At 38.6% G+C, this 24,316-nt stretch overlaps 1 protein-coding gene across 1 annotated transcript; it reads right to left on the reverse strand.

Annotated features, from left to right (window-relative positions):
* Positions 1-750: 750 nt before the first annotated feature.
* On the reverse strand, positions 751-17,078 carry alp3 (alkaline phosphatase 3). The gene is made up of 11 exons (XM_053320727.1): positions 16,991-17,078; positions 14,326-14,442; positions 13,852-13,967; positions 11,971-12,145; positions 9,809-9,981; positions 9,519-9,659; positions 7,522-7,591; positions 5,384-5,518; positions 3,654-3,845; positions 1,857-1,973; positions 751-1,067 (listed from the first exon to the last, which is right to left on the reverse strand). Exons 1-11 carry the CDS (start codon positions 17,076-17,078, stop codon positions 751-753), a joined length of 1,641 nt encoding a protein of 546 aa, XP_053176702.1.
* Positions 17,079-24,316: the final 7,238 nt, after the last annotated feature.

Consider the following 24,316-nt stretch of genomic DNA (forward strand, 5'->3'; position numbering starts at 1 on the left):
AGGGCCAACATATATGTTATTATTACAAGTCATTATATCAACATTATTTGGCATGATATTCTACAGTATTTAAACTGTAAAATATCATGCCTCCATTACATATATTTAATACAAGTGTTTTTTACACCCTAATATCAGCAAAGCCTCAAAAATCCAGTATCAGTTGTGCCCAGTTTCCTCTTATTTCTACTTTTTGGATCGACTTTTAATTTCAGAATTTATATGCTGATCAATATTCCAGCTGTTGTGGTTTCCACTGCAGTGGAAACTCCCAGTAATAATTATAATTAGTGTTTTTCCCAAAATGCCAAACTATTATTTCAAACATCCTGGGATTAGAATTCCATTAAATAAATCAACTTGATCCAAAGACTGCTTTATTGGTTTGAAACAGGGATTCAATAAACTGTCAAAGTGAGAAGAAGATTAATTTACATTCAAGTGCTTAAATCCTTTGGTTGGAGCCCATTTTCCTTCATCACAGAGTTTTGATGCAAGACTTTCACTTTCAGACTTGTTTCTGCCTTTATGACACCAAGAAACTACTACTAACAACATCCTTCTCTGTCTTAACAAGATGTTCTGCTAGTGACAAGGTAACCCAGGTAACCCAGGTTCAAGATGCTGCAGTTGCACACATCTCTCCCACTGAAGTGCTCTTGAGTTACTGAATCCCTGCCCACTCCTCCTCCTATAACCCTGACCTCTGACCTCCCTGATGTTGCAAGTGGATTGAGATCAATAGGACTCTTACATCAGAACTTTAAGTGCCAGCAGTGCAGTGAGGAGGCTACTGAGCAACACTGATGAGCCACGAACTCCCCCAGCACCATTCCTATCATTGGTCAAGGTGGTAGACTCTAAATCTGGTGAGGTTTGCCCCTTGCAGTGCCTCAGGTCTGCGCCCACGCATGCAGCATAACCCATGGCATGGGCGACGTAGTTCTGCTCGTTAACGCCCTGGAACAAGTGGGCCATAGGTCCACGGGCAAGCACTGCCACATCCTCTCCGCTGTGGGTGGCCGACTCTGTGGGCACTGCAGCGTACTGGACGTAGTCTTTAGTTTCTGGAAAGAAGATATAGATACATACATTTTTGTACACTCAACATACATTAGAACTGCATTTTAAAGCTGCTATAATCCCTATTTTTATATTTTATATAACAGATCAAATTATGCATGTGAAAGCAGTCGCTCATAGTGAGGACTCTGAGGAGCATTGTAGTCTCTTTCAGCTCATTGTTTTGGTTATTTCAGCCCCAAACTTTACTGTTGTGGTTCACTCTCACCACTCAATATTGGACTTTAATTGTCAGGTGGCCAGAAGCACAACTCTAAAGTAATGCTAACGTCTGCTGAATGTGTAAATAAGCTTAAAAAGGTGATATGTCATTATTACACTGCCCCCAAGTGGCTAAAAAAATCAATTATGACAACTTTACATGGAGCGTGACTGTATATTTATTGCTAATGCTAATGAGCTGAAATTTTAATTATCCATGTAGGGTTGAGGATGAAGAGGAGCAGTTTTAATACACTGCTCACAGTTCACATTTATTACTTGATCAACAAACCTCCAATCTACTGATCTTTATTTACTTATTATCCATGGATGTAATTTTCTTTCCTGGTTTATATAGACATTGATGCAAATTAAATAAATAAATTAAAAAAGCCAGAGAAAGAGAGAGCACACATGATTGTACTATAAGGAAAGGTTATACTGTATTAAACACAGACATTTTCAGCTTTTTTGTCCTTAAAAACACTTAAAATAAAGTAAATAATGAGGCTGAAGCATGATATTTGAGGTCTGAGGAGTGTTGTAACTGGTGAGCACTGAGCGTGTCTTACTGGTGTCCACATCACGGATGTCAGGGCGCTTGCCGTTGATGAGTTTGTGTCCAGGTCCGTTTCCGTACATAAGGGTGGTGTAAGGCAGCATGTCTTGACCCCACAGCGGAGATTTACCTGGAACATACAGAAAAACCAACTACATTATCTTTGATTTATCTTTCTCGTTTTTTCTGTTTCTCCTCTCTGCCTCAAAGTGCTAAACACAAGCACATACACACACACACACACAGAAAGGGTTTGCATCCCTAGGGTGCTGTAGGAGGTCTGGAGTTTGTTGTGTATCTCAGTGTTTCTCTCCAGATTAGCCATTAGCCTGGCGAGTCTCCCCGTTGATGAAGAGCTCAGAGTTTCACAAGCACATTAATCACTGCTGCACCACTGGGAGGAGGAGGAGGAGGAGGAAGAGGAAGAGGGTAAATAAGGATAGGGTTGGGTGGGGTGGGAGCAGCACAACATTACACAAGTATTCAATCAATAGAGGTATCTGAAGGAGGATGACGATATATTTGTGGGTTAAATGTGATATTTTTCCATGCCTAAAAAAATAAGGACTATGACTGTGTTTCTTAGGACTGTATTGAGGGCAGAGTGGAAAAGTTTTTTGTTTAAATTTAGGAAAATAAGCAGTTCTCAATGGAAAAGTTGCCCACCTCACTATAAAATCAGTTTGAAGAAACACATTTTCCTCCGTTTCCTTTTAGTTTAGAATTTTAAATTTGTTTTAAGATGTTTTTTTCCAGCCTCAATACAACAAAGGCAGATACATTTTTTATGCTTGGAAACATGAATTATAATGATACTGTAGCTATTGTGCGCAATTTACCATCCAGCTTTTCCATCCCAGTCAGCATTGCAAGGAGACATGCTGTACTACTGTACTACTAGACTGGTAGTACAGTAGTAGTGCACTAATTGAGACTTCAACACTATGAAGCCTTCAAACATTGATACAATCCATTTCACTCCCTTTTTTTCAACAAGCCCATTAATGTAGAATAAAAAGAACAATGTCTCTAGGACTATCCCCTGAGGGACCCCACAAGTTCTGGACTAGAGAGCATTCCATTAACCTTTTGAAGTTTCCCTGTAAGATAGAGTTGAACCCATGATAATATCTTTTGTCTATTCGAATGTGGTAGGTTCATCACATGTGTTAAACCTCCAGGCAAAAGGAGAGAGAACGGTGATGGAGAGGAGACAAAGAGTTGAAGGAACAGAGGGAAGGAGTAGGTAAAGTCGATAAAGAGATGCTCCAAAGGGAGATTAACGAAAGACGGAGAGACTTAATGAAAGACTGATAGATCGAGGAGAACTTGGAGAGAATAATGTCAATGGCTAAAGACAAGTACAAAGTAGAGAGACAGGGGAGAGAGCATGAGGGACTGGTATATATAGGAAGGCAAGGGAGAGAAACGCTGCCGGCTGTATGTGTTTACCCGGGCTGTAATTGCAGGGGAGAGAAAGGAGAGGAAATGTCAAGCTGCTGGTGGCAGAGGTGCACTGAAGCTGAGAGGAAGCAGGCAATGCTCAGAGAGGCATCACACACACAAAAACACACACAGCAAATACAAAATGCTGCCTTAGGTGTCTATTGTCATGGGGTACAAACACATGGGTGAGGGGTTGGGAGGTGTAGAGCAAAGGCTTGATGGAAGAAAGGTGGAAGATTTCTCCTCTCTCCAATAGTGGCAAATTAACCCTTACTATTAGCTTTATACAGAAGATAAGTCCCTGCATCACAGTTTAACAACAGTTTAAGGGAATAACCAATACAGAAAGTCAGTTTATAATTACCAAGAATGCTCTGCCCTCGGAATGGGTATCCATTCCAGGTAAAAGGGTGGGAGTGGTCAGCCATGACTACGGTGAGAGTTTCCTCCTCTTTGGTGAGTTCCAGGCCCTTGGCAATGGCGTAGTCAAAAGCAACCGCCTCGTGGAGCGCCATGTACGCCCGGCCGTCATGGTGAGCCTGGTCAATACGGCCACCTGAACACAGAGAAAGTGAGGTTTTAAAGAGGAAAGATGATGAAGACATTAGATCCTGGTACTATTTTGATCATTAAAGTGATGGAGAGGACTGGTTGATTCTTTTCCTCAAAAATTAAAAAAAGTTTATTTAAACTGACGTCCAATTTTCAGATTTTACTTATTCAATTAGGCAGATTTCAATGAGTTAAAACATTTTTAAAAATGTCAGAGAAAACATCATCATCATGTGATTCATGTGTGGTATATGATGCACAGTAAAAGGAGCAGAGCTGTATGTTATTTGAAGGTGAGAACATGTGAGGCTTGGACTCCATGGACAAAAATGAATAATTAAGAATGATTTGGATTTGACTCCTGTGAACCAAGTGACTTTAGACATGACTTGGAATTTTCTTAAATGACTTGATGGGTAATTGTCCCAGACTATTTTGGACTTAACTCTTACTTGTCTCACTGACACTTAAATTAGACTTATCAATATCAGATTTGACTCTTGAGTCTGACTTGTCTTGAATGACTTAAGACTTAAGCAGAACTTGTCTCTATTATGACTTCAGACTTGCCCAAAATACTTAAAAAGAGCTCTTAGAGGTAATATCTATAGTGAACTGAAATTTATACGAGCTATCTTGCATTCATATGTATTCATATGCATATACACAGTAAATGTGACATGCCTTTACATTGTTAGAGTTAAGCACACAACTTATTTCACATAACTGGAGTAAAACATAATTTGGGAGAGGGGACACACTTTCCCCAGCAGTGAATCAAAGTTTAATTTTGGAGCACCTTCTTGTTGGGAGATCAAGCTCTTCTTTTTTAAAATTGAGCCTATTTTTCCTGATCCTGTCCCCTCCACTATAGCCATATTGGAAAGTGAAGTAGACTCCGGTTAATACGTTGTGGTCACGGTGAGCTGTCAGTGATGGGGTGCGCCATATGCCTGCTTCTATTTATACGTTTGCCTGTTATTTTAAAGCCGTTGTGAAGACACTCAGTAGCACCATGGAGTCCCCAGGCGGGTGCCTCAGATTAAAGAAGAGATGGATGAGGAGGCCGGTGAGCCAGCCGTGTGGAACAGAAACACGTCAGCCAGCCACTATCCGCTAGCACACACTGCGGCAAACTCATTGAGCTGTATGCAGAATCAATGTCAAGTCACTGTATCCACTGCAGGTACACACTGTTCTCTAACACCATGTATTATGGAGGTTGTCGCTACAGTGTATACCTCGAGGAGCACATCAAACTAACTCGATATCAGTGCTGAAGTTACTGTTATATAAATGCAAACAAATCAATATTTGAGAAAACAACATCAATTATCACTATGTTGTTGTTTAATTGCCACCAGGACTCTCTTTGTTATTATTACAGGATCAATAATTCAATTGATCCACCTGGACCAACCACATGCTTTTCCCTATTTTTAGCAGAAGCGTCACCTCTCTGGGGCTTCCGTTATCCAACCTTTGATTAACAGATTAAGAGACAGGGAGTGTGTGGAAGGTGGATGAAGCTCTTGTCCTCACCCTCCACTAAAAGGAAGAAGCCTTTAGGGTTTTTCTGGAGGATGCGGATGGCTTTTTCTGTGGTCTCGACGATGGACGGGTCCATTTTTGGGTCCCTCTCTGTTTCAAAGCGCAGATCACCAGGTTCAAACAGAGCTGAGGGAAAAAGAGAAGAAGACCGAATTAAACTATGCAATGGTTTTGTGTAAAAATACAGTATGTTCAGCCAGTGGGGCCACAGCAGAGAAATCCTATCCTCCTCCTCTTCCCTCTATTTTCAGCTCACAGGAAGTGAATAATCGCAATGTGAGGGCAGAACCCAAAGTTTCTAAATCATCAAAGTGAGCGAACAGCCTAGAAAAAGCATGATGTGTCAATATCCTCCCCATCATGCAGCATGGCATAGATACTGAGTTCACTGACACCCTGCATCCTTTCAGGGTACTGAAGTGCTTCAAACATTATTGAAATCAATAGATACAGATGGTGACGAATTAATGGAAAAACCAAAAATATGGTGTCTAAAGGTGTTGTTCCACCATCCAAAACAGCTTCAATACTCCGCTAAAATGTTTGTTACTTATCTCATATCTCATTTAATTAGATTTTTCCTTTCTCACCCATCTGTTATATTTTACTGTGACTTGTAGCTGCTGAACTCCAATGTTCCCTGTTGCAGCCTGATTTTTTGGATAAGGAATACAGATTGGCCTGTGACATGCAATCAAATGTAATGGAGACAGGAAACTAAAATGACTCCAGGCATACTTTTCTATCTTTTTTCCCTTCCCAACTCTTATCATATTCGTTTAAAGCTGCACGGCACTAATCAATATTTCATATTAACAGTGGATCAGATATCTACGTGTGATGTGAAAGAGGTCACACACCCACAGAGAATATATGCAGCAGTTCGTCTCAGCTCTGCAGAGCTTCTTTTCAGGTCATTATTCAGTTTTTTGTTGTTGTTGTTGTTGTTGTTTTTGTTTTTTTACAGCAAGCAGATTTTCTCTTTTGGTGCGGTCTTACTGGTCACATTAATCTTGTTTCCAGTGAAAAAGCACTGATAAACCAGCTGAACACTACCTGCAGACAGACAAAGTTAGTGTCTGTAGTTGGTGAGAATTCGATTAGCATTCAGCAGCTAACTAGTCCGATATTTCCCTTCAGAGTTGGTTAAGAGCTAAAAGGAAAGTTAATTAGTTAATTAGATTTAGCAACACTTGAAATGAATGTTGAAGTTGATTCACATCTGCTAGAAGTGTAATAAGGTAGCTATTTGCTAATGCAACTTTATAAGCTCGTAAGACAATGATACTGCTAATGCTAATCATAAAATAGTGCAGTTTTAGATAATGAGTCAAAACATATCTGCTTAAGTAAGACCATATTTGTATCAGATATTAGACAACTATATGGAATGGACAGCTCTTATAACAGTTTACAACAGGTGTTGTTAACGTAAATACGTTAGCTCTAGGGTTCTGCTGCCATGCTAGCTCATTTGCGTGGCTCACTGTAAAGGTGCTGTATGTTATTACTTGTGGTTTCTCTGCTATGAAAAGGTAAAAATGTAAAAAAAAAAAAAAAGAAAAAGAAAAAAAACATTTTGGGTAACACATTTGATTCACTTTTTTTTGCTGAGAGTTCAATGAGAAGTTGGTTACCTGTCCATTAAATTTGACACTACAATAATTAACTTGACTGTAAATACATTTGATTCCAGCAATTGTCATTACACTGTATTAACAATACCATGAGCACATTAGAAGCGGATACTGCTCAAAAAGGAATTCATACACTGAAGGTTACAGCTTACACACCTTACTATACTATCAATACAATAATCACAATGACATTAAAATTACAGTTGAACATTGATGTCCTGTTATAGTAAACAAACCTGGCCAAAAGATTACATAGAAGAATCACACCAGGAATGTTGTTACACCTTGAAAACATAATGTAGGTCAGATACAGTAGTTTCAAATAAAGATGAGTCATGTATTCAAGACTCACATGAGTTATACAAGATGAAAAAAATAAGCTGGAGAATGAACCAAGGACACCACAAGCGTATTTATGGTATGTGATGGGAATGCTGCTCTACTGACAAACATGAGAGGGGAAAATAGAAATATAATTTAAAAAAACCTCACCCATGAGGTAGTCCGTCTTTTCAGGGTCAACAGCGTCAAAATCAGTTTTATTCCATACATAGTGGGCTACCTGTGTGACATACAGAACAACAACATTCACACACTGAGTAGGAGGAAGATAGTAAAAGTCTTTGTGTTTGTTGTGAACTGAACAAGCTTTTCTGTGCTGCATATGCATGAGTCATATTCTGTCCTATACTGTTTGTTTACAAGCTGGGAATTAAAGTGTAGCATTTAAAAAAAATCTGTATTAGGTAATTGTCAAATTATACACTGATATCAAAATTACACAGGTAAGTTTACACTATATAAGCAATTGCCACTGTTTCAGGTTATTGTATTGGTATATTATATATGTGCCTAAAATGTCTATAAAGTCTGTTAATTATTAAGAATGCTAAAGCATAAAATCTTATTAGTGACAGCTCACTTATCAAGCATGTAAAGACACTTCACTTTGGTAGCAAGTGAAACCAATGTAGCAGTGACTTTTCTAACATTTTGCACATATAATTAAGTAACCATTTGTCATTTCCAGGAAGCACTAATGTACTTCACTCAGCACCTCCTTATCTGTTGTAAATGTCCTCAGATAGTGTCATAAAGTCATAAAACAAACAAACACGTTATCATAACAATCAGTCACTTGAACTGTTTGGTAGTTGTCTCTACACATTAAAAATGACTGCACATGTGTAGTTTGCAGTAAATGGCAGCAGAAGCGGAGCTCTTACTCTGTATGTAGTTAGTCTTTAAAGGACAGCCATGACATCATCATGAACACGTTAATATAATAATTTCATCATCTGTAATCATTAAACAATAAAGTACTTTCCAAGGTCAGACTGTATTTAATAGAAGAAACACAACAGAATTCCAAGGACTCTGTCATTTTATATGCTGTAATAAAAAAAAACAATCAAGAAAATTAACTTTTTTTTTTTCTTTTTCTTTCAAGCTACCAAGTAAAAAAAAGACAGGCATTTAAAGTAAATCATGTGTCCTACAAATGATACACTGATAAATTGCATCTGACTCTTCCCTAGGAAGACCGGATGGAGGACGCCTCCGAAAGGAAGAGGGTCAAGTATAAGGAGCTGGTACCAGAAGGATGGTGGGCACAATGCATCCCTACTGAGGTGGACTGCAGAGGCTTTGCTGGCCAATCTTTCTATAGGAACCTCAAGCTCCTTAGCAACTACATGGCTACATGGTAAAAATCACCACTGAGGCTGCATAGAGGGTAGAGGGCATCAAGATGGCTTTGGATCAAGAGTGGCGTCTATGGACTGTATACTAGGGCCTGATCAACCCTGGCTGTGTTGCCTTGGTGAGGATGTATTATTGTGGAAAGACCCAAAACACCTCATGACCCTGCGTTACGTTACTGATAATGTGTCCAACTGGATTGTAAGATGTGTAATAATCAACAGCAAATACTTTTGGTTCAGGAAATGTGACGGTGGCCCAATTACTTTTAGAGACAGCATAATAAAGAAATGTTAATGAAGTTGGAAAAACGTTCAATCTTGAAGTACAATTTCCACTCATACCACTACATAGCCGAAAACATTATCAAACTTTTTATAGTTATGATTTGACACTGGCAGAACTTGTTTGAGATTAGGGAAATAACTTGTTCTTGGTTCAATATAAAAAAATTCAGAAGTAGCTTGAAGCATGACACAAACAATTCAGTGATATATAAACATCATTTTCTAGGAGACTGGGTGGTTCAAACTGTGTTCCATCCTATACTCCACTGATCAAGGGAGGGAGAGGCTGAATAAAGTCGTCTGTTTCTCATGGTATCAGTGTTTGTTTTCCGTTGTATTAGTCACAATTACATTAAAAAGCACTTGGTTGGGTTCTGATTTCACACCCGGCTGCCTTCCATTATTTGCAGGCTTCTTTTGGTCTGAGATTCCTCCCTGAAGCTGTTGCTATAAATCAGACAGCTGTCTAGGTCACTGAGCCTGGTTGAACAGAAGTGTTACCTTTCCCATTTTCATCTTCTGCCATTCATTGATGAGGTTGCGCCCGTCTTGTCTTTTGCCCCTAGAGGCATAGTCCAGGGGGTATTCTGGGTCCTTGGTGCCCTTTGGGGTCATGTACTTTCTACCACCACCAATGATCACCTGGAAACACACACACAAACAAACATAGACATTTTAACAGAATATAATTAAAATAGCATTAAACATTAGAACAATATGGGGTTAGGGTTAGGGTTAGGGGGTTAGACTTAGGGTTAGGGTTAGGGTTAATGGGTAATGGAGAATCTTACATCTATGTCTGTGTTATTGAGGAGCTGAGAGGAGATGTCAGTGCAGCCGTCCCTCTTGGCGCCAGCGGGCAAGTCAGCGTCACTGTACCACTTCCTGCTGGCACTGTGGGCGTAGGTGGTTGCTGGGGTGGCATGTTGCACCCGTGTGGTTGTGACAATGCCAACAGACTTGCCTGAAAGATACAAAGTTTTCAAGCTTAATGTACAGATGTAATGTAAGGCTTAAGTTAAAAGTCTGAGCAGCTGGCCAGGCGATGGTTGGGTCATTAATCAACAACTTTCTAAACCCCCTGTAGATACTGTATATGATAATGATGTTGTGGTATGAGTTAGTAAATAGACTTATTGTCCTTTTAATCACCTTGAGGCCCTTCAATTCCTTTTTAAAGCCAGCAAACTTTTTTCTAACTCATTTTCCTGCAAATATACAGTATGTAATTTGTCTGCCATATTCTGGTGGCAGCAACATTACATCAGTTTCACATTATACATATATTTGGTATCTTAAGAAACCCAGGGATGTTATCAAGAATTTAGGATAAAGACATGAGTTTGAACAATGCTTGACAATGAATAGTGTCATCAGCACAGATGAAGAGCTTAAATTACTGGTTTTGGCGTGTGACCATTTATAGTAATGTTTATGGGTAACCTCTCTTCAGAGGTTGCATAGGTTTTTGAGCTGTGAGCAGTTCAACAAAGGAGAGAAATTTCATTTGAATAGTTTTTAGTCTCCGAAGAAGTAAAACTCTCAATTTATTCATGATTTTAAAAAGCAAAGATTTAAGAAATGTCATATTTTTGCGAAACAGAAATGTTTTTCTACTTCTTTTAAATCTAATTATTCATCTTGCAAAACCTCAGATTTACCCTGTGATCTCTCAGTGGGTCCCCAGATTAGGAACACATTGTTTAAATGTTCCTTTACAGCAAAATAAAAGGTGTGTCTAAACCCCTTCAAGCACTTTTGTACGAGAAACATTTCTAAAATGTGGTTTTAAGGAAGTATATAAAGGTTGTCCTCTGATTAAAGATGACAAAAGCTAATTGTGTACGTCAGCCTGAAGTGGTTTGCTGGGGTCAGGGCCTTGACACTGTGTGTGTTATGAGATATTTATGGCTGTTGATAACACGGGAACATGATAAGAGTCAAGGTGCTTCCCTGTGCAGCACATTATCCTGCAGAGTAACCTGTGGCCGCAGGCTGCTGTTCCTCTGGGCTCCCCGGTGGCCCGGTAATACCACTCTGACAGGGCACTGCGGCTCACAGCAGAGCACTCAGCTGTAAAATCGGGTTGTGCTGAGGCTGTATAAGACCTGAGGGATTTTCTTTTGTCAGGAGCCAGAACTAAAGTGTGACACGGCAGGGCTGTGTCAGGTATCTGCCTCCTCCTTGACAAAGAGACACAAAATCCAATTTGTTGCTTCAAACACAGCACCGCCTGAAGACACCCTGCATTATAATTCCTTCAGGATTGCAAGTCATGCCAGTATTAGTAGCTATATGTTTTCATGAGTCTGTTTACATTTGCAGAAAATCACCACTTTTGTTGGCATAATAGGTGATGCATTAGTTAATCTTTTTAACTGGATTTTTTAAGTTTGGCATTTAGCATAATGGGGTAACTGGACAAACAATGAATTAATGGATTAGTTTTCTCCCTGGAGTCTGGGTAAAATATTGATCACAGTGACTGTTTCAGCAACCCAGACTCACCTTTAAATCATCAATTTAAACTGAAAGCAACCTTTTATTAAAACCTCACTGCTTCTATAAGCAATATGTAAACAATTCACACTCTATGATTGTTGTTGTAGAAGATGTATGGTCATTTATTTGTGCTTATCAATGTGTGTGTTGACATCTATAACTCCTCCTGTGAAGCTGTGAAAATCTGTTCAGGTTAGTTGACATGTAATGAGTAAAAGCAGTTGAAGTGTCAGAGAAAGTGTAAGTAAATCTCCTGCTACTTTGTTGAAGTGCTACATAATGATGATGTATGATTTCAAACAGTACACACTGAAAATGTGAAAGGGGTCTGAAAAGAAAAAAACATAAACAGCAATTATGTTTTTTTCGTTTCTCCAGTCTTTAATGGAGAAATTATCTAAATGTATACTGCGTGTGTTTACTCTATTACGTCATCCTGTGATGGTCTTACCAGCATCTTTGGCCCACTTCAGGATGGACGTGACCTCGTTGCCCTTCTGAGTCTTGCAGGCACCGTTGCGAGCTGCTGCGCTGACTCCGACAGTGTTCAGGTTGGTTTTCACTCCACACAGATAAGCAGTAGCTGTGGCTGCACTGTCTGGAATCTGGAAGTCTACACTGTAGGTCTGCACAGCACACGCACACACACAGAATGAACCTTTAATAAAATATGCAGTTGGACAAAATGTGCTTAAACTTTAATGAACACTGGGTGGGAAAAAAATATGTATAGAGGCAGAGAACAGCAGTACAGAAGGAGTGAAGATTTGAAAAAGGGTTGAACTGCGTGGTAGAAAGGTTTTAATGTCTGGAAATGGTAATAAATGACTGGAGAGCAGGGACGTGCACATGATTATAGAGAGGCAGGGGCTCAAAGTCAGAAAAGGGCAGCATGTGCGTGCAGAATTTTTTTTTTACACAATATGGAAATTAAAAAATAAAGTGCTAATAGAAAGCTAACTACTTAGCTGTGTGTCCTGTAGGTGAAAGTGATACGCAATTGCCATTTATTTTGTGTCAACAAATTATTATCAACATGAGTAATAATACAGCTTATATCCCCAGAATGCTGAAATTACTACATTATTATCATTATTATTATTATTATTTTGTTATTCCACACGTTAGTAGCAAAGTCAAAATAAACTTTATATCTAAACCTCGGACCTGTACTTCAGACCTGTAGTGAGGAAAATATGATCCGCCGTCAACACGCTGCATTTTATTTTGAAAATTAACCCGGTGTTTTATTTTGTATTTTGTATACAATTTCCTGTCCCGCACGATCTGCTCTGTGTGATTGCGCCGTGCTCCCACGTCCGGCGAAAAAAGAAGCTGACACATTGACTAAAATAGAGCGTTTTTTCTGAAATATTACCCATATTTAAGCACGTTGAATAAGTGGACGGAGACTAGTTAGACCCTAACTCACAGGTTCAAGTTGCTCCACTGTCAAGTCTCCTCAGTTATCCATGGAGCATCTCTCTCTCTCTCTCTCTCTCTCTCTCTCTCTCTCTCTCTCTCTCTCTCTCTCTCTGGCGGCTCTGTGACAGAGCGGAGCCGCAACGGACAGAGAAGCAGCAGGCTCAACTCACACAACAACCCCGTATTACAAGAAATGGGTACAGTAGAATATCGTGGAGTTTTTGTAACGCTGTTTTTTTTACATCCCTAACAGGAATTTATTAATGTTATTTAAAACAAACAAACACACACAGAGAGAGAGAGAGAGCGGGCACTTTTTTAGTACGAGGCAAAAAGGGCAGGGGCTCAAGCACCCCTAGGGCCCTATGTGTGCACGTGCCTGCTGGAGAGTAATATAAAGACTATAGCTACAGACTACACACTGTTTGAGGTTCTATTTTGTAATTTACTTTTTTTGTGGTGTAATAGCAAAAGTTAAGTTATCCAAGCAGAACTGCATATACTGTATAATGCATATGATTTTATATGAGTTACATGAAGTTACACCTCTCAAACAGCAGATGCACGACGACATGACTGATTACTTTCATATTTAACTGGCGCTCTAAAGACGTAAACCCCTCTAAGACAAAATTGTAATTTTTGGCTACATAAATAAAACAATTCCTTCACTATATGAGTAGTAGTAAGTCGTTGGCAGAGCAAACATGCAAAAGGGTGTTTTCTTGGATTATTGTAATGGATGAATGCATCAGCAAGGCATTTACATGTTTTTGTTTGTGCATTCATGCAGGCATATGTAAATCTGTCCATTAATTTAATTTAATGATTGTGTATGTGGTTGTATGTGGTTGTATGTGTGTGTGTGTGTGTGTGTGTGTGTGTGTGTGTGTGTGTGTGTGTGTACCTTAGCCAAGCCCACATGGGGGAAGGTGTCCATGGTCATCACTGTCTCCTCTCCTGTCTTGTTCTGCAGCTGTCCCTTGAGGACACGAGCTGCTGTGTAGGTTGTGATTCCCATACCTAATGCACACACACACACACACACACACACACACACACACACACACAGATTTTACATTCATACCGTCCTCATACCAGTCATAATTTCCTCGGTTATAATTGAAATCTCTCTATGTATTGTGCTCCTGCTGTAAAGATCAAAGTCTTTATTTTTCGTTCATTTGCTGTACACAGCCACATCTTGTTTTCTTTGTTTGCGTTGGTGAAACTGAGACAGGAAACAGGGGAGAGAAGTGCCAAAATTATTCTAAAAAGTGGGTCAGACTGTAACTCCTGATTCTGCTCATCTTACCAATTGAGCCAGGAAAGATTGTACAGTGTTATTACTGTGAGGAAATGACCATGCTGTGAAACCTACCATCTCCAAGGAAGAAGAGGATGTTCTTGGCCACATTGGTGTTCAGCTTCCTATCCAACGCTGATTGTAAAGTCTTCCTGGCCTGTGACCTCCAGAACTCTGGGTTCTCCTCCTCAACTGCACTCAAACACACAGATCAGACAGAAATATTTGTAACACTGGTATAAAATTATAGTATAAATTATAGAGTATTATAGTCAGATCAGTGGAAAGCTACTTTAGGGAAAAGTGTCAGATGATGAGCAACTGCAGGAAAAAAGCTACAGATTGAAGCACAATGTGTGCTTTTTGGGAATCACACACCACAGTTCTGCTCTAACTTTTTTGCTTTGAACAAACTTTAAACTAGCATGTGACAGATGAAGAGCCGTTCTGTGCATCCTGCAGAGATCAATTACAGCAGAATTAAAAACCCAACGGACTGCTCTTTGTTCAGGCCTTGGGGACTTGAATGTGCGTGCTAGTATGTTTGTTTGTAGCAACAGCTGTCACACCTCACTCTCATTCTCTCTTATCTACCAGCAGTAGATATTTCTGCACTGTTAACAGGCACGGTAGATACAGTAATCCACTAATACACAGTGAATAACGATAGCAGCCAGTTGCACAACTTGACAAGTACCGAGTGTGCTGATTTGACAAGTTTGGAAGCCTCCTAACAAAACAAATGGAAAGGAAGTGTACAGAGGAAGTAAATGATTGTTAAGGATGAAAAGGAAAGGGGAGGCTGAAATGAGAGCGGAAACATAGCACAAGGTGAGAAGAGAAAGTATGTCTCAAATGACAGATGATTACAATTTCAAAAGAGCACACAGAGAAACCGAAGGGTAAAAAGGTGAGGATCGTGTATCAAGCTCATCATTTTCAGACCACTGTGAATGAAAAAACCCAACATTTGTGTGGAAGCAAGAGAAGAAAGGGATCAAGAAAAGGAGATGTATGTGTGCTCGCTGCAGACATGTAGCAGTTGAAACCTTTGATATGGTAAACTGCACGTATAGAGCGTATTTTCTTCCTTAATGGACAAAGTGCTTTATGATGTGCCTCTCATTCACTCCATCACACACAATGCAAGGCTCTGGCCTGTCCATTGTCTTTCTAGCGGAAACTTCGATGTGATTGAACCACCAACTCTGCAATCAATGACCTGCTCCATCTTTAGCCACATCTGTTCAATAGTGACAGAGTTGAGTTCAAGAAGGTCAAACAGCAGTTCAAACAGAAATGCAGAAAGTTGAGGTTTCAGCTGCAGTGTAAGCAGTGAAAACAGTTGGACTATATCAGGTATGAACATTGGAGGTTATTGGATAGAATAGTTTTTTTTTCCAAAAGGTGTTTTTTTGAAGGTGTAAAGCAAGGGGTCAATGGTGGTCTCATGGTAGATGCCTACAGCAGATGTTTATAGTTGAAAATTGGAGTTCCCCCATTCATATCACTGCAATGCTATATGGATCAATGACATTTTTTGTCCATGTGGTTTAGTCAAATATAAAGAGGTTAAAATGTGAAAATAAACATATGAATAACTTTCTCTTTAAAACATCATATCAACTAGTTTGGCATGATCTTACATTATAACTTTTTTATATTAAAGGTAATGGAATACAATTGTTGTAAATATGACATTTAATCTGGAGAATCATGGAGATCAGGAACCTTTTCTTTTAAATTAAGTAATTATTTATATAAGTAGATGGATGGTAGGTGGATGTAATATTTCAAATTTATCATTCTTTTGTGGTTACACCATTTGACATCAGTCTTACTTTTGTTTTTTTTAAATGGTGTAAATGTCATTTTAAATGACATAAAACCAACAAAAATACAGAATGTACATTTTAAACCTGATGCTGCTTTTAAAACTATTTTTAAGATATTTTTGAATTGCTCATCTTGCCATCCCTCATTTATCACTGACCCATATGCATCTATGGCCTCCTGATAAGGCCAGAAGTAGATCCATCTTAAACTTTGAAAGGTGTTGAACTGTCAGTTAGCAGAAGAGAAAGAGAAAGAGGAAGAAGAGGAAGATGAAAGCAGTTGAAATGTCAGTTAATAAGTAAATGGTTATGGTATTTGTAATATCAGTTAAAGTGGGGGCTCTTAGACGGTCTGTGTGTGAACTATAAGCAGTTGAAATGGTGATTTAAGTGTAATTTCTGAAAGTAGCTGAACTGTCTGTTGAGTATAATAAGTGTCGGTTATCAATGGTGAGTGAAAGCAGTTGAAGTCTGAGTTGAAGTGATGAAAGCATTCATTTAAAGTGTAAGTTAATGAGGTGACTCGTACAGCGGGTGATATCTTCATTAAGTGTAATACACAGTGGCCAAAACCATAACCACTAAAAAATATAAAAAGGTATGAACAAAATGAACTAATATTATAAAGTACAAAGGATGAATAAATTATTCATTTGAGTGAAGTTACTAGTTCAAAGTACGAATGAGTTTGAAGGAGTTGGAGGGGAGTTGAAAAGGTTCAAAGAGGGGAAGAAGTTTAGTATCCAAAGCAAAGTAGAAGTTTATTATAAAATGTAGGAAAGATATCCAAAACCACAGATCTGAGATGACCAGTCTTTCAAGTTGAAATGAAGAAAGTAATAGGAAAGAAAAGTAAAAGGAAAATGGGGGAAAAAAAGAGTATCCAGAAGAAGAAGTGGAAGAACTAACTAGTCTTCTTTTACCTTTGGCATCAGATGATCCACACGCCAGCAGCACACAGAGAGCTAAGAAGGCCACTCTTCTCACCTCCATGGTCATGTTCAGGCTAGAGAAGTGCTCCTCTAACTAACCCAGCAAACACCTCCTGCTCTAAAATAAAGCTTGTCTCCAATCATAATATCTGCCAGTCAGCTTTAACAGCATGTCATAAATGTAAATGACTCTTAAGCCTTTGGCCAATTTATGACCAAGTCAATGACTTGTGTTGTGTCTGAGTAGGAGACGAGAACAGGTAAAAAAAAAAAGAAAAAGAGGAAGAAATGCACATATAGCCACGTATACATGATGATCTCTGTAGGGAAATGTAAAGCTGTTTCTGGTCTTTAATTCAAATAAATGTGTGTGTGACAAAAAAAAAATCTACAATTAATTATTGACAGCAGTTAAATAAAAGCTTTAATGACGGCATTTAATGATAGCATTTATTTAGAGAATTATTTATGATACTGTGCTAAAGATCAAGGAAACGGCAATAACTGTATCAAACAGTGTGTGTGTGTGTGTGTGTGTGTGTGTGATTCCTAATCATGGCCAGTATCTGACAGATAATACAGCAGGGGATACAGTTATGTAAGGGGGTGGGGGGGAGTGACAGAGTCCACTGGGACCGAGCTGAATGGCACAAACACTGAGCCGTCTATTTTTCCAATGAATACATAAGCAAGGGAAAAATATGTGAATTGTCCATCGTGTTCTGTCTGATTGCTTGTCCGAAATTTCCCTGCTACTGACAATGACAGAGAAGGGTACCATAGCAACTGATGGAACAGTGTGTTTTATGTCCTATTCAACAGGTACCATGCGTCACACCGATAATGGGACATTTATCAGCGTTAATTTGATCACCTAATGTTCCAGATGAGTTCAGTGATAATCCTCATAAATGTGAACAGACCATTGATGGTAATGTGTTGATATGAGAAATAGAAACAACATGAATTAGTTGGAGATTAAGAGGTTTTTTTTAACCACTGTAAATGGATGCAGGAAGACCTACATACAGATGGGGATTTCATATAATGTATATAAGCATCATTTATTCATTATAAAATTCTGTTCAATTTATCCTTCAAATGGTGTCAAAGTTGTTTTCTCTACAGAGTTTAAGGTCAGTAGATACCTGAGGTGTGTATTTGGTGTGTGTGTGTGTGTGTATGTATGTATGAGGTTATAGAAGGTAATGTTGTGCTTCATTATTTGGCTTCACAGCAGCACAGTTATGTCACTAAAGAACAAACCAACACAAAAGGAAGAAGGAATGTATTTGTGTTAGCTTACTGTCAGGATTACATGATGGCGCAGCACCAGCTCTGCAGTGTACCTGACACAGTTTGGATGAGAGGAACTCTGAAAAATAAAGACGTGCCTGAAGCCTGTGACGATGACTATTGTATGTGTGATGAATCAGATCATTCAGAAGCAGAATAAGAGTGTGAGGACGAGAGCTTCGGCTGGAAAAACACCGTTCCCAACATGCACAACAGTGTCTCAACAACCACATGAGAGTGACTGAGTTATGATCACTGTGCTGACTATTTTGTGTCTGATAAGTTCCATTCATTAAACAGCTACAGTAACCTATTTGTAGCACTGTATAGTATGTATGTAAGCATCACATATAATAATAATGATAATAATATATATGGGCTATGTTGAAACATTTTGAAAATAACATTGTTAGCATGTGTAAATGGTTTCATGGCACCCCTCAAATTAAAACTTGTTCCTGTAATTGAAGTTTTGAGCTTTACTGTGCAGGATGGCACAAATAATATATGAGGAGAGTTGGATACTTAAAAGTTGTTTTCTCATTCATCAACTGAAGGAAAGTTGATTTGTGACATCACAACTAGTTTAGAAGCCAATATTGGTCCAGTGGGAAATTTACACAAATGTGATGCATCAATCATGTATCCAAAAAAAATAGACCAATTATGTGCATCCAGATGAATCAGCCAATGGGTATTCTAATGGGTAAACCAAATATGGCATATCAAATAGACACAGATTACATTTTAATCACTTCTGTATTAACTTGAGTTTCACATCTATATAGGCATTTATCTGGTTTATGGACCAAATATGATGTCATTCATTGGGTACTCGCCTTGCCTCCCTGCCTGTCTGGGATAATGATTGGCCTGAAGTCACATGACCATATACCCAACCCACCCTGGTAGATTACCCATTGGCTGATACATGTCTAAAAACACATAATTGGGATTAAAAAATATATATTTTTAACCTTTTTAAATGTTTTCTGCTTTTTAAAATATCCTATTTAAATACTGCTTATAATGTGTTTTATAATGACGCTGGTGAAGCCTGCAAGCTGAACACGTTGGTCTATTAATAAAGTTGTTTTGTACTACAAGTGTTGCTGGAGCTTTGACTTTTTTTTTTTTTTGACATTTTCCCCCTTCTCCATGCACCTTGAAAGTAAGTGAAGTTGTGCCAGAAACCTCCACCCTATATCAAATGATTACATTTCAGAAATAAAATGTATTAAATATGAAGAAATACTAACAAAAACAAAACATTTGAATTAATACATAAATGTGAACCCTATAAATAAGATGTAGGAATATGAAGAAAGCACAGTTGTTGCTACTACATGATTTTAAAAAGGTCTGACGTGGTTGATTTTTCATATTCAAAGCCATTCAATTATCATTCTGTGCTATGTCTTTGTGCATGTGTGCTCAAGCATAAGCCCCCCGCCTCACCCCCAGGCCTGAAAATAGCTTTTAGCTGTCAAGGATGTATGGTATGGAGAGGTCATAGCAATCAAACAATCATTTTAAACCTTCTATAGCTGACTGATTGGCCCACCTCTCCATACACTCTCACGTGTTGCACATTAATGGAAGTAAAACGTGAGCTATAGGAAGACTCTGCGGGTAAAGATAGTCCCTTTTTCAATCATAACGTTCTGTCTCTAAAAAGGGTAAATTCTGCCAGAATTGATTTTTACCATTTGATTTCCTCCTCTGTTCTCCAACAACAACAACATTTCTGCCAGCCTCTGCCTCATTTGTGCTGGAAGACGAGTACTCTCTACTTGTTTTGTGCCATAAAACAACCGTAGTTTGGCTGGATGAAATATGGCTGTAAAGCAAATTAATTCAGTTCCAATTCCTATAACACAGCAGCTGTAATGTTCTCCCAGGTTCTCCTCCATCTCCTGATTTTCTTTCCCACCACCAATGTGTGCTTCCAGCTGTGGTTAGGGGTTAGCAGGTGGGTTAATGCACTGATGTTTAATATAACACACATATGCTTTTATTTAGTTTCAACAATCTAAAGTGAGTTCCTTTTTTACTTTAGCACTTTTATGAGATATACCGTGACCTGGATGACCCTGGTGCAGTTTCATTTCCCTGCTTTCGGTGTCTCGTAATCCCACAACCGATCATCCATACAGGCAAGGAGTAATTAGTGTAATGAGGTGCAGCTGGGGAGGCAGCAGGAGGCGCTGACAAGGGAATCAGCAACAGGTGTGTAGTGCAGGAGGGCATGCAGAGGGCACCCGGTGGACAGGTGAGGAATGACAGGTAACAAAACACATTAGAGTCAGTCACATGGGAGACAAGGAAAACACAGGCACGTAAATAACATACTAATGTCTGATTCTTCTGATGGGACTGAACAGTGGAGTGTTGTTTGCTCACTCATAAGGCTCTGGGGCGGCTGTTTTAACAATGAAGTTAAATCTGATGTGACAGAAACACGTGACACTTTATTAACATTTCATTTCTTAGACTCAGGTTAACATTTAAATATTTGTTTGGAGGTTTTTTACTCTTTGAAATTGGGTGAAGAGACAAAACATGAAGTGCAATAGACTTGTTTCCACACTAATTAAACAAGTGTGTTCATCAAATACAGTTTGTAACATGTTTACGAGCAGAGAGCACTTAGATACCTGTAATCAATCCTTTTTGCACCCAAAGCTAGAAAATATAACTATTGATTGATTTTTTTTGCCAGAGTATATGTCAATGCACACACACACATATATGGATTTGGAAGTGTGTGAAGCATGCTGTGACCCACATGATTTTGATTTTTTATTTATTAAATATTAATAATTTGAAGACCTTCACAATGAATTTGTGTCAAAAAAATCAAATCATTTAGATGTGGAGGAGTGGAGGTATTATATGCAATTTAATGCTTCTATTCACATGATAGGCTTCGAATGAAGTAATCAATTGGTATCTGTATAACTTTAAAGGTACTTGGATTGGTACTGGTATCGTAATTTTAAATGATATCCAGCCATAATGATTATCACTCTATTTCAGTGCGCAAGCTGTCATGTGAATGTGAATTAAAACAATATACTGGAGGTGTGTACTATATACAGTACACCAGCTCCCTCTAGTGACTGCAGCATGACAAACACTGCAGCTCAACTCAGCAGTGAGGAAATGTGAGGAAGGGATAGACAGATGTTGCTTCCCAGTGCTATAATATATACCAAACATCCAGTTACCATTATAGATTAAAGATCTTTCTTTTTTTGCAATCTGGGAGAAGTTTGAGTTCTAAAATTGAAAATGTACATATGGTTGATATTTTATATGCATATTCCAGTACTTTTAGACTCAATATATTCATATGTTAAGAAAGACAAACTAAATGTCTTTAAAAGATTGAATACATTTTTTGTCCCCAAAGGTGTTCAACCATCAGTCATAATTTGTCCATTTACTCTACTTACTCAAAAACAAAGGCTTTTTATCTGAATGTTTTTAATGGTGCTGCTTTTCCAGGGGTGGAGCATATGTATGAAAGCCCTGTTAGAGCTGTGGAATTGGGACGTGAGTTGAGAACACACCTAGTATGGTGTTCTCTTGGGTTTACCTGCCTCAAACAGATCCCCAAATCCTGAAATCAATTAACAGACAAACACACAACAGATGTGCACAGATGGGGTGTTCTATAAACCATTAAAAGTCCATTAACAGGCAGCAGATGCAGATAAACAGCAGTGAAGAAATGTATTTACAGGTGTAAACAAGGTTCCTGCAAAATCTACAAACCATCAAGCAGATGTAAGTAAATATCAAAGCTAAGTAGAATCTCCACATCTGTCACAGCTGCACAGGGGACTATTTCTTTCAAATAAAATGTAGTTTAGAAGTAATTTAAACTTCATCAGATTAAGAGTTGCTTGACACATATTGATCCCAATGGATACAGCAAGATATCTACTAATGTGGATCTGTCAGGATTTTCCCTCTATTGAGTCTCAAGTATAAGAATCTGCTGCTGGCTGCTTACCTAGACATATCCTGTGCAAACACACTGTGGAAAGATTACATGGAAAGAGAACGATAGGCCCAGTTTCTTTAGAGGCCAGCCCTGACGCAACAGTGTGAAAATGTCATGTGAAAACCAGGTCCAGCTGACTGTGATACTGCAGCCAAGTGAAAGCGGGTTAAAGATAAGGTGACCCCCCCCCCCCCCTCATGTCAGCAAGGAGAGAGCAGGTCTCGTAACAAGTGAGATAAGCTGATGACGGCCTGACTCTAGGTAAGGTTACACCGACGTTGAATTACAGTCCACAAAGGTTCCTGATGCAACTATTGTGCAGAGGGGCTGCTGAGGAGAGAGCTTTGTTCAAAAAGGAAAACTACTGAGAAAAGGATGTGACTCCAGAGCCATTCGCCTAAAAATGTTGAAAGTGAAAAAAATAAGTGGGAACTCTAAGGTGTGATTATTGTTTTTTTCTAAAGCAAAGTTTGCAGAGCATACACACTCTTTTTGGATCAAGATGCATTTAGGAGCTGTCCAGCACAACCGCAGTTTCTATTTCTGGCGTTGCGTTCAGGCTGAGAGCCAGAGCTGCGAGCCCACTCCCCCTCATCAGTACTGATATTTCTGCACAGTCTGGAGACTTGAACTGGCGACCTTCTCCCAGTATGTTCACACTGGAGCTTTTTGAAAACTTGTGTTTGGCAGTGGTTAAAGCCTCCAGCTAACCTGACCTTTGGACTGAGAGAGGGTAAGAAGCATCCTTAATGGATACAAGACTGAACACTTTCAATCTAGACACATAGTAGTTTGATTTATGTTCCTTTTACATGCTTTTAATGTGAAGCAGTCCATGCATGTCATTTATTTCGTTGTAAAGCCACTTTGAGCTTCATTTTTTCTATGAAAGGTGCTATACAAATGAAGTTATTATTATTATTAGTAGTAGTAGTAGTATTATAAGTAGTAGTAGAAGTAGTAGTAGTAATAGTAGTATTAGTAGTAGTGGTATTGGTATTATTATTAGTAGTATTATCAGTATTATTATTATTATTATTAGTAGTAGTAGTATTAGTAGTAGTAGTAGTATTATCATTATTATTAGTAGTATTATTATTAGTAGTAGTATTATTATTATATTATTATTATTATTAGTATTATTGGCAATAGGCTGCACCCTGTGGCTCAGAGTGAACTCCTACAATTGCTCACAGGGCATCATTTGACTTCAATCAGATACAAATCTGTATGATCCATCTTGAAAATATAAAAAAATATTAATGGAACACATTAAAATGACATTCTCATAAATAAAGGTTCAAATCTATTCCAAGCTAAAAGCAGCGAGGCTCAGATCTCTGCAGCGTCAGTGGAGAAACTGATGCTCCTGGCTGTGGTGTTGGACTGGATCCTGTTTAGCCTGGAAGCAGCTGGTGCATGTCAGCAAGAAAAGAGTTTTTAAAAAGTTGAAGTTCATTTCCATCAAGAGAAGTTTTGTCCTGGTACAAATCCTGTCTGTTCTTCTTCTAATAAGAAAAACAAAGTGTTATTTATCAGTGGTGGAAAGTAACAGAGTACGTTACTAAAGTCATTTTATTCTATTATTTACTTCTATGCCACAACATTTCAGATTAAATAGTGTTGTGGATTTAACCACCCAGCAGCATTATATAGCATATATTAAGCCCTTAGCTGGATCATTGAAGTGATGCTTAAACATTGATGTATCATTAATTATAATACAATGATAGAAAATATAGGCCATTCTGCATCATGAGCATTCAAAATTCAGTCTATAAACTATTAGAGTATTTCTGTATTGTGGTTTCACTACTTAGTATCTGAGTACTTCTTCCATCATCATTGATCTGATATATTTGATGAGGTGGATCAATTTCAATGTTCTCAACACTTTCTGTACATACCTAACCTACTTTCTGTAGGACTTGTAGAGGGAATATGATGCATATTTTGCATTACCTGTTCCATGTTATATATCATCATTTGTA

The sequence above is a fragment of the Scomber japonicus genome, chromosome 6 (assembly GCF_027409825.1).
Source record: "Scomber japonicus isolate fScoJap1 chromosome 6, fScoJap1.pri, whole genome shotgun sequence".
Classification (NCBI taxonomy): Eukaryota; Metazoa; Chordata; class Actinopteri; order Scombriformes; family Scombridae; genus Scomber; species Scomber japonicus.

Excerpts from the sequence above, each read along its gene's own strand:
- alp3 (XM_053320727.1), bottom strand. The coding sequence starts at position 17,078 with ATGGAGGTGAGAAGAGTGGCCTTCTTAGCTCTCTGTGTGCTGCTGGCG. Across the intron at positions 7,592-9,518 it reads AGAAGATGAAAATGGGAAAG|GTAGCCCACTATGTATGGAA; the intron begins GTAACACTTCTG and ends TATGTCACACAG. Across the intron at positions 1,068-1,856 it reads CATCCGTGATGTGGACACCA|AAACTAAAGACTACGTCCAG; the intron begins GTAAGACACGCT and ends TCTTCTTTCCAG.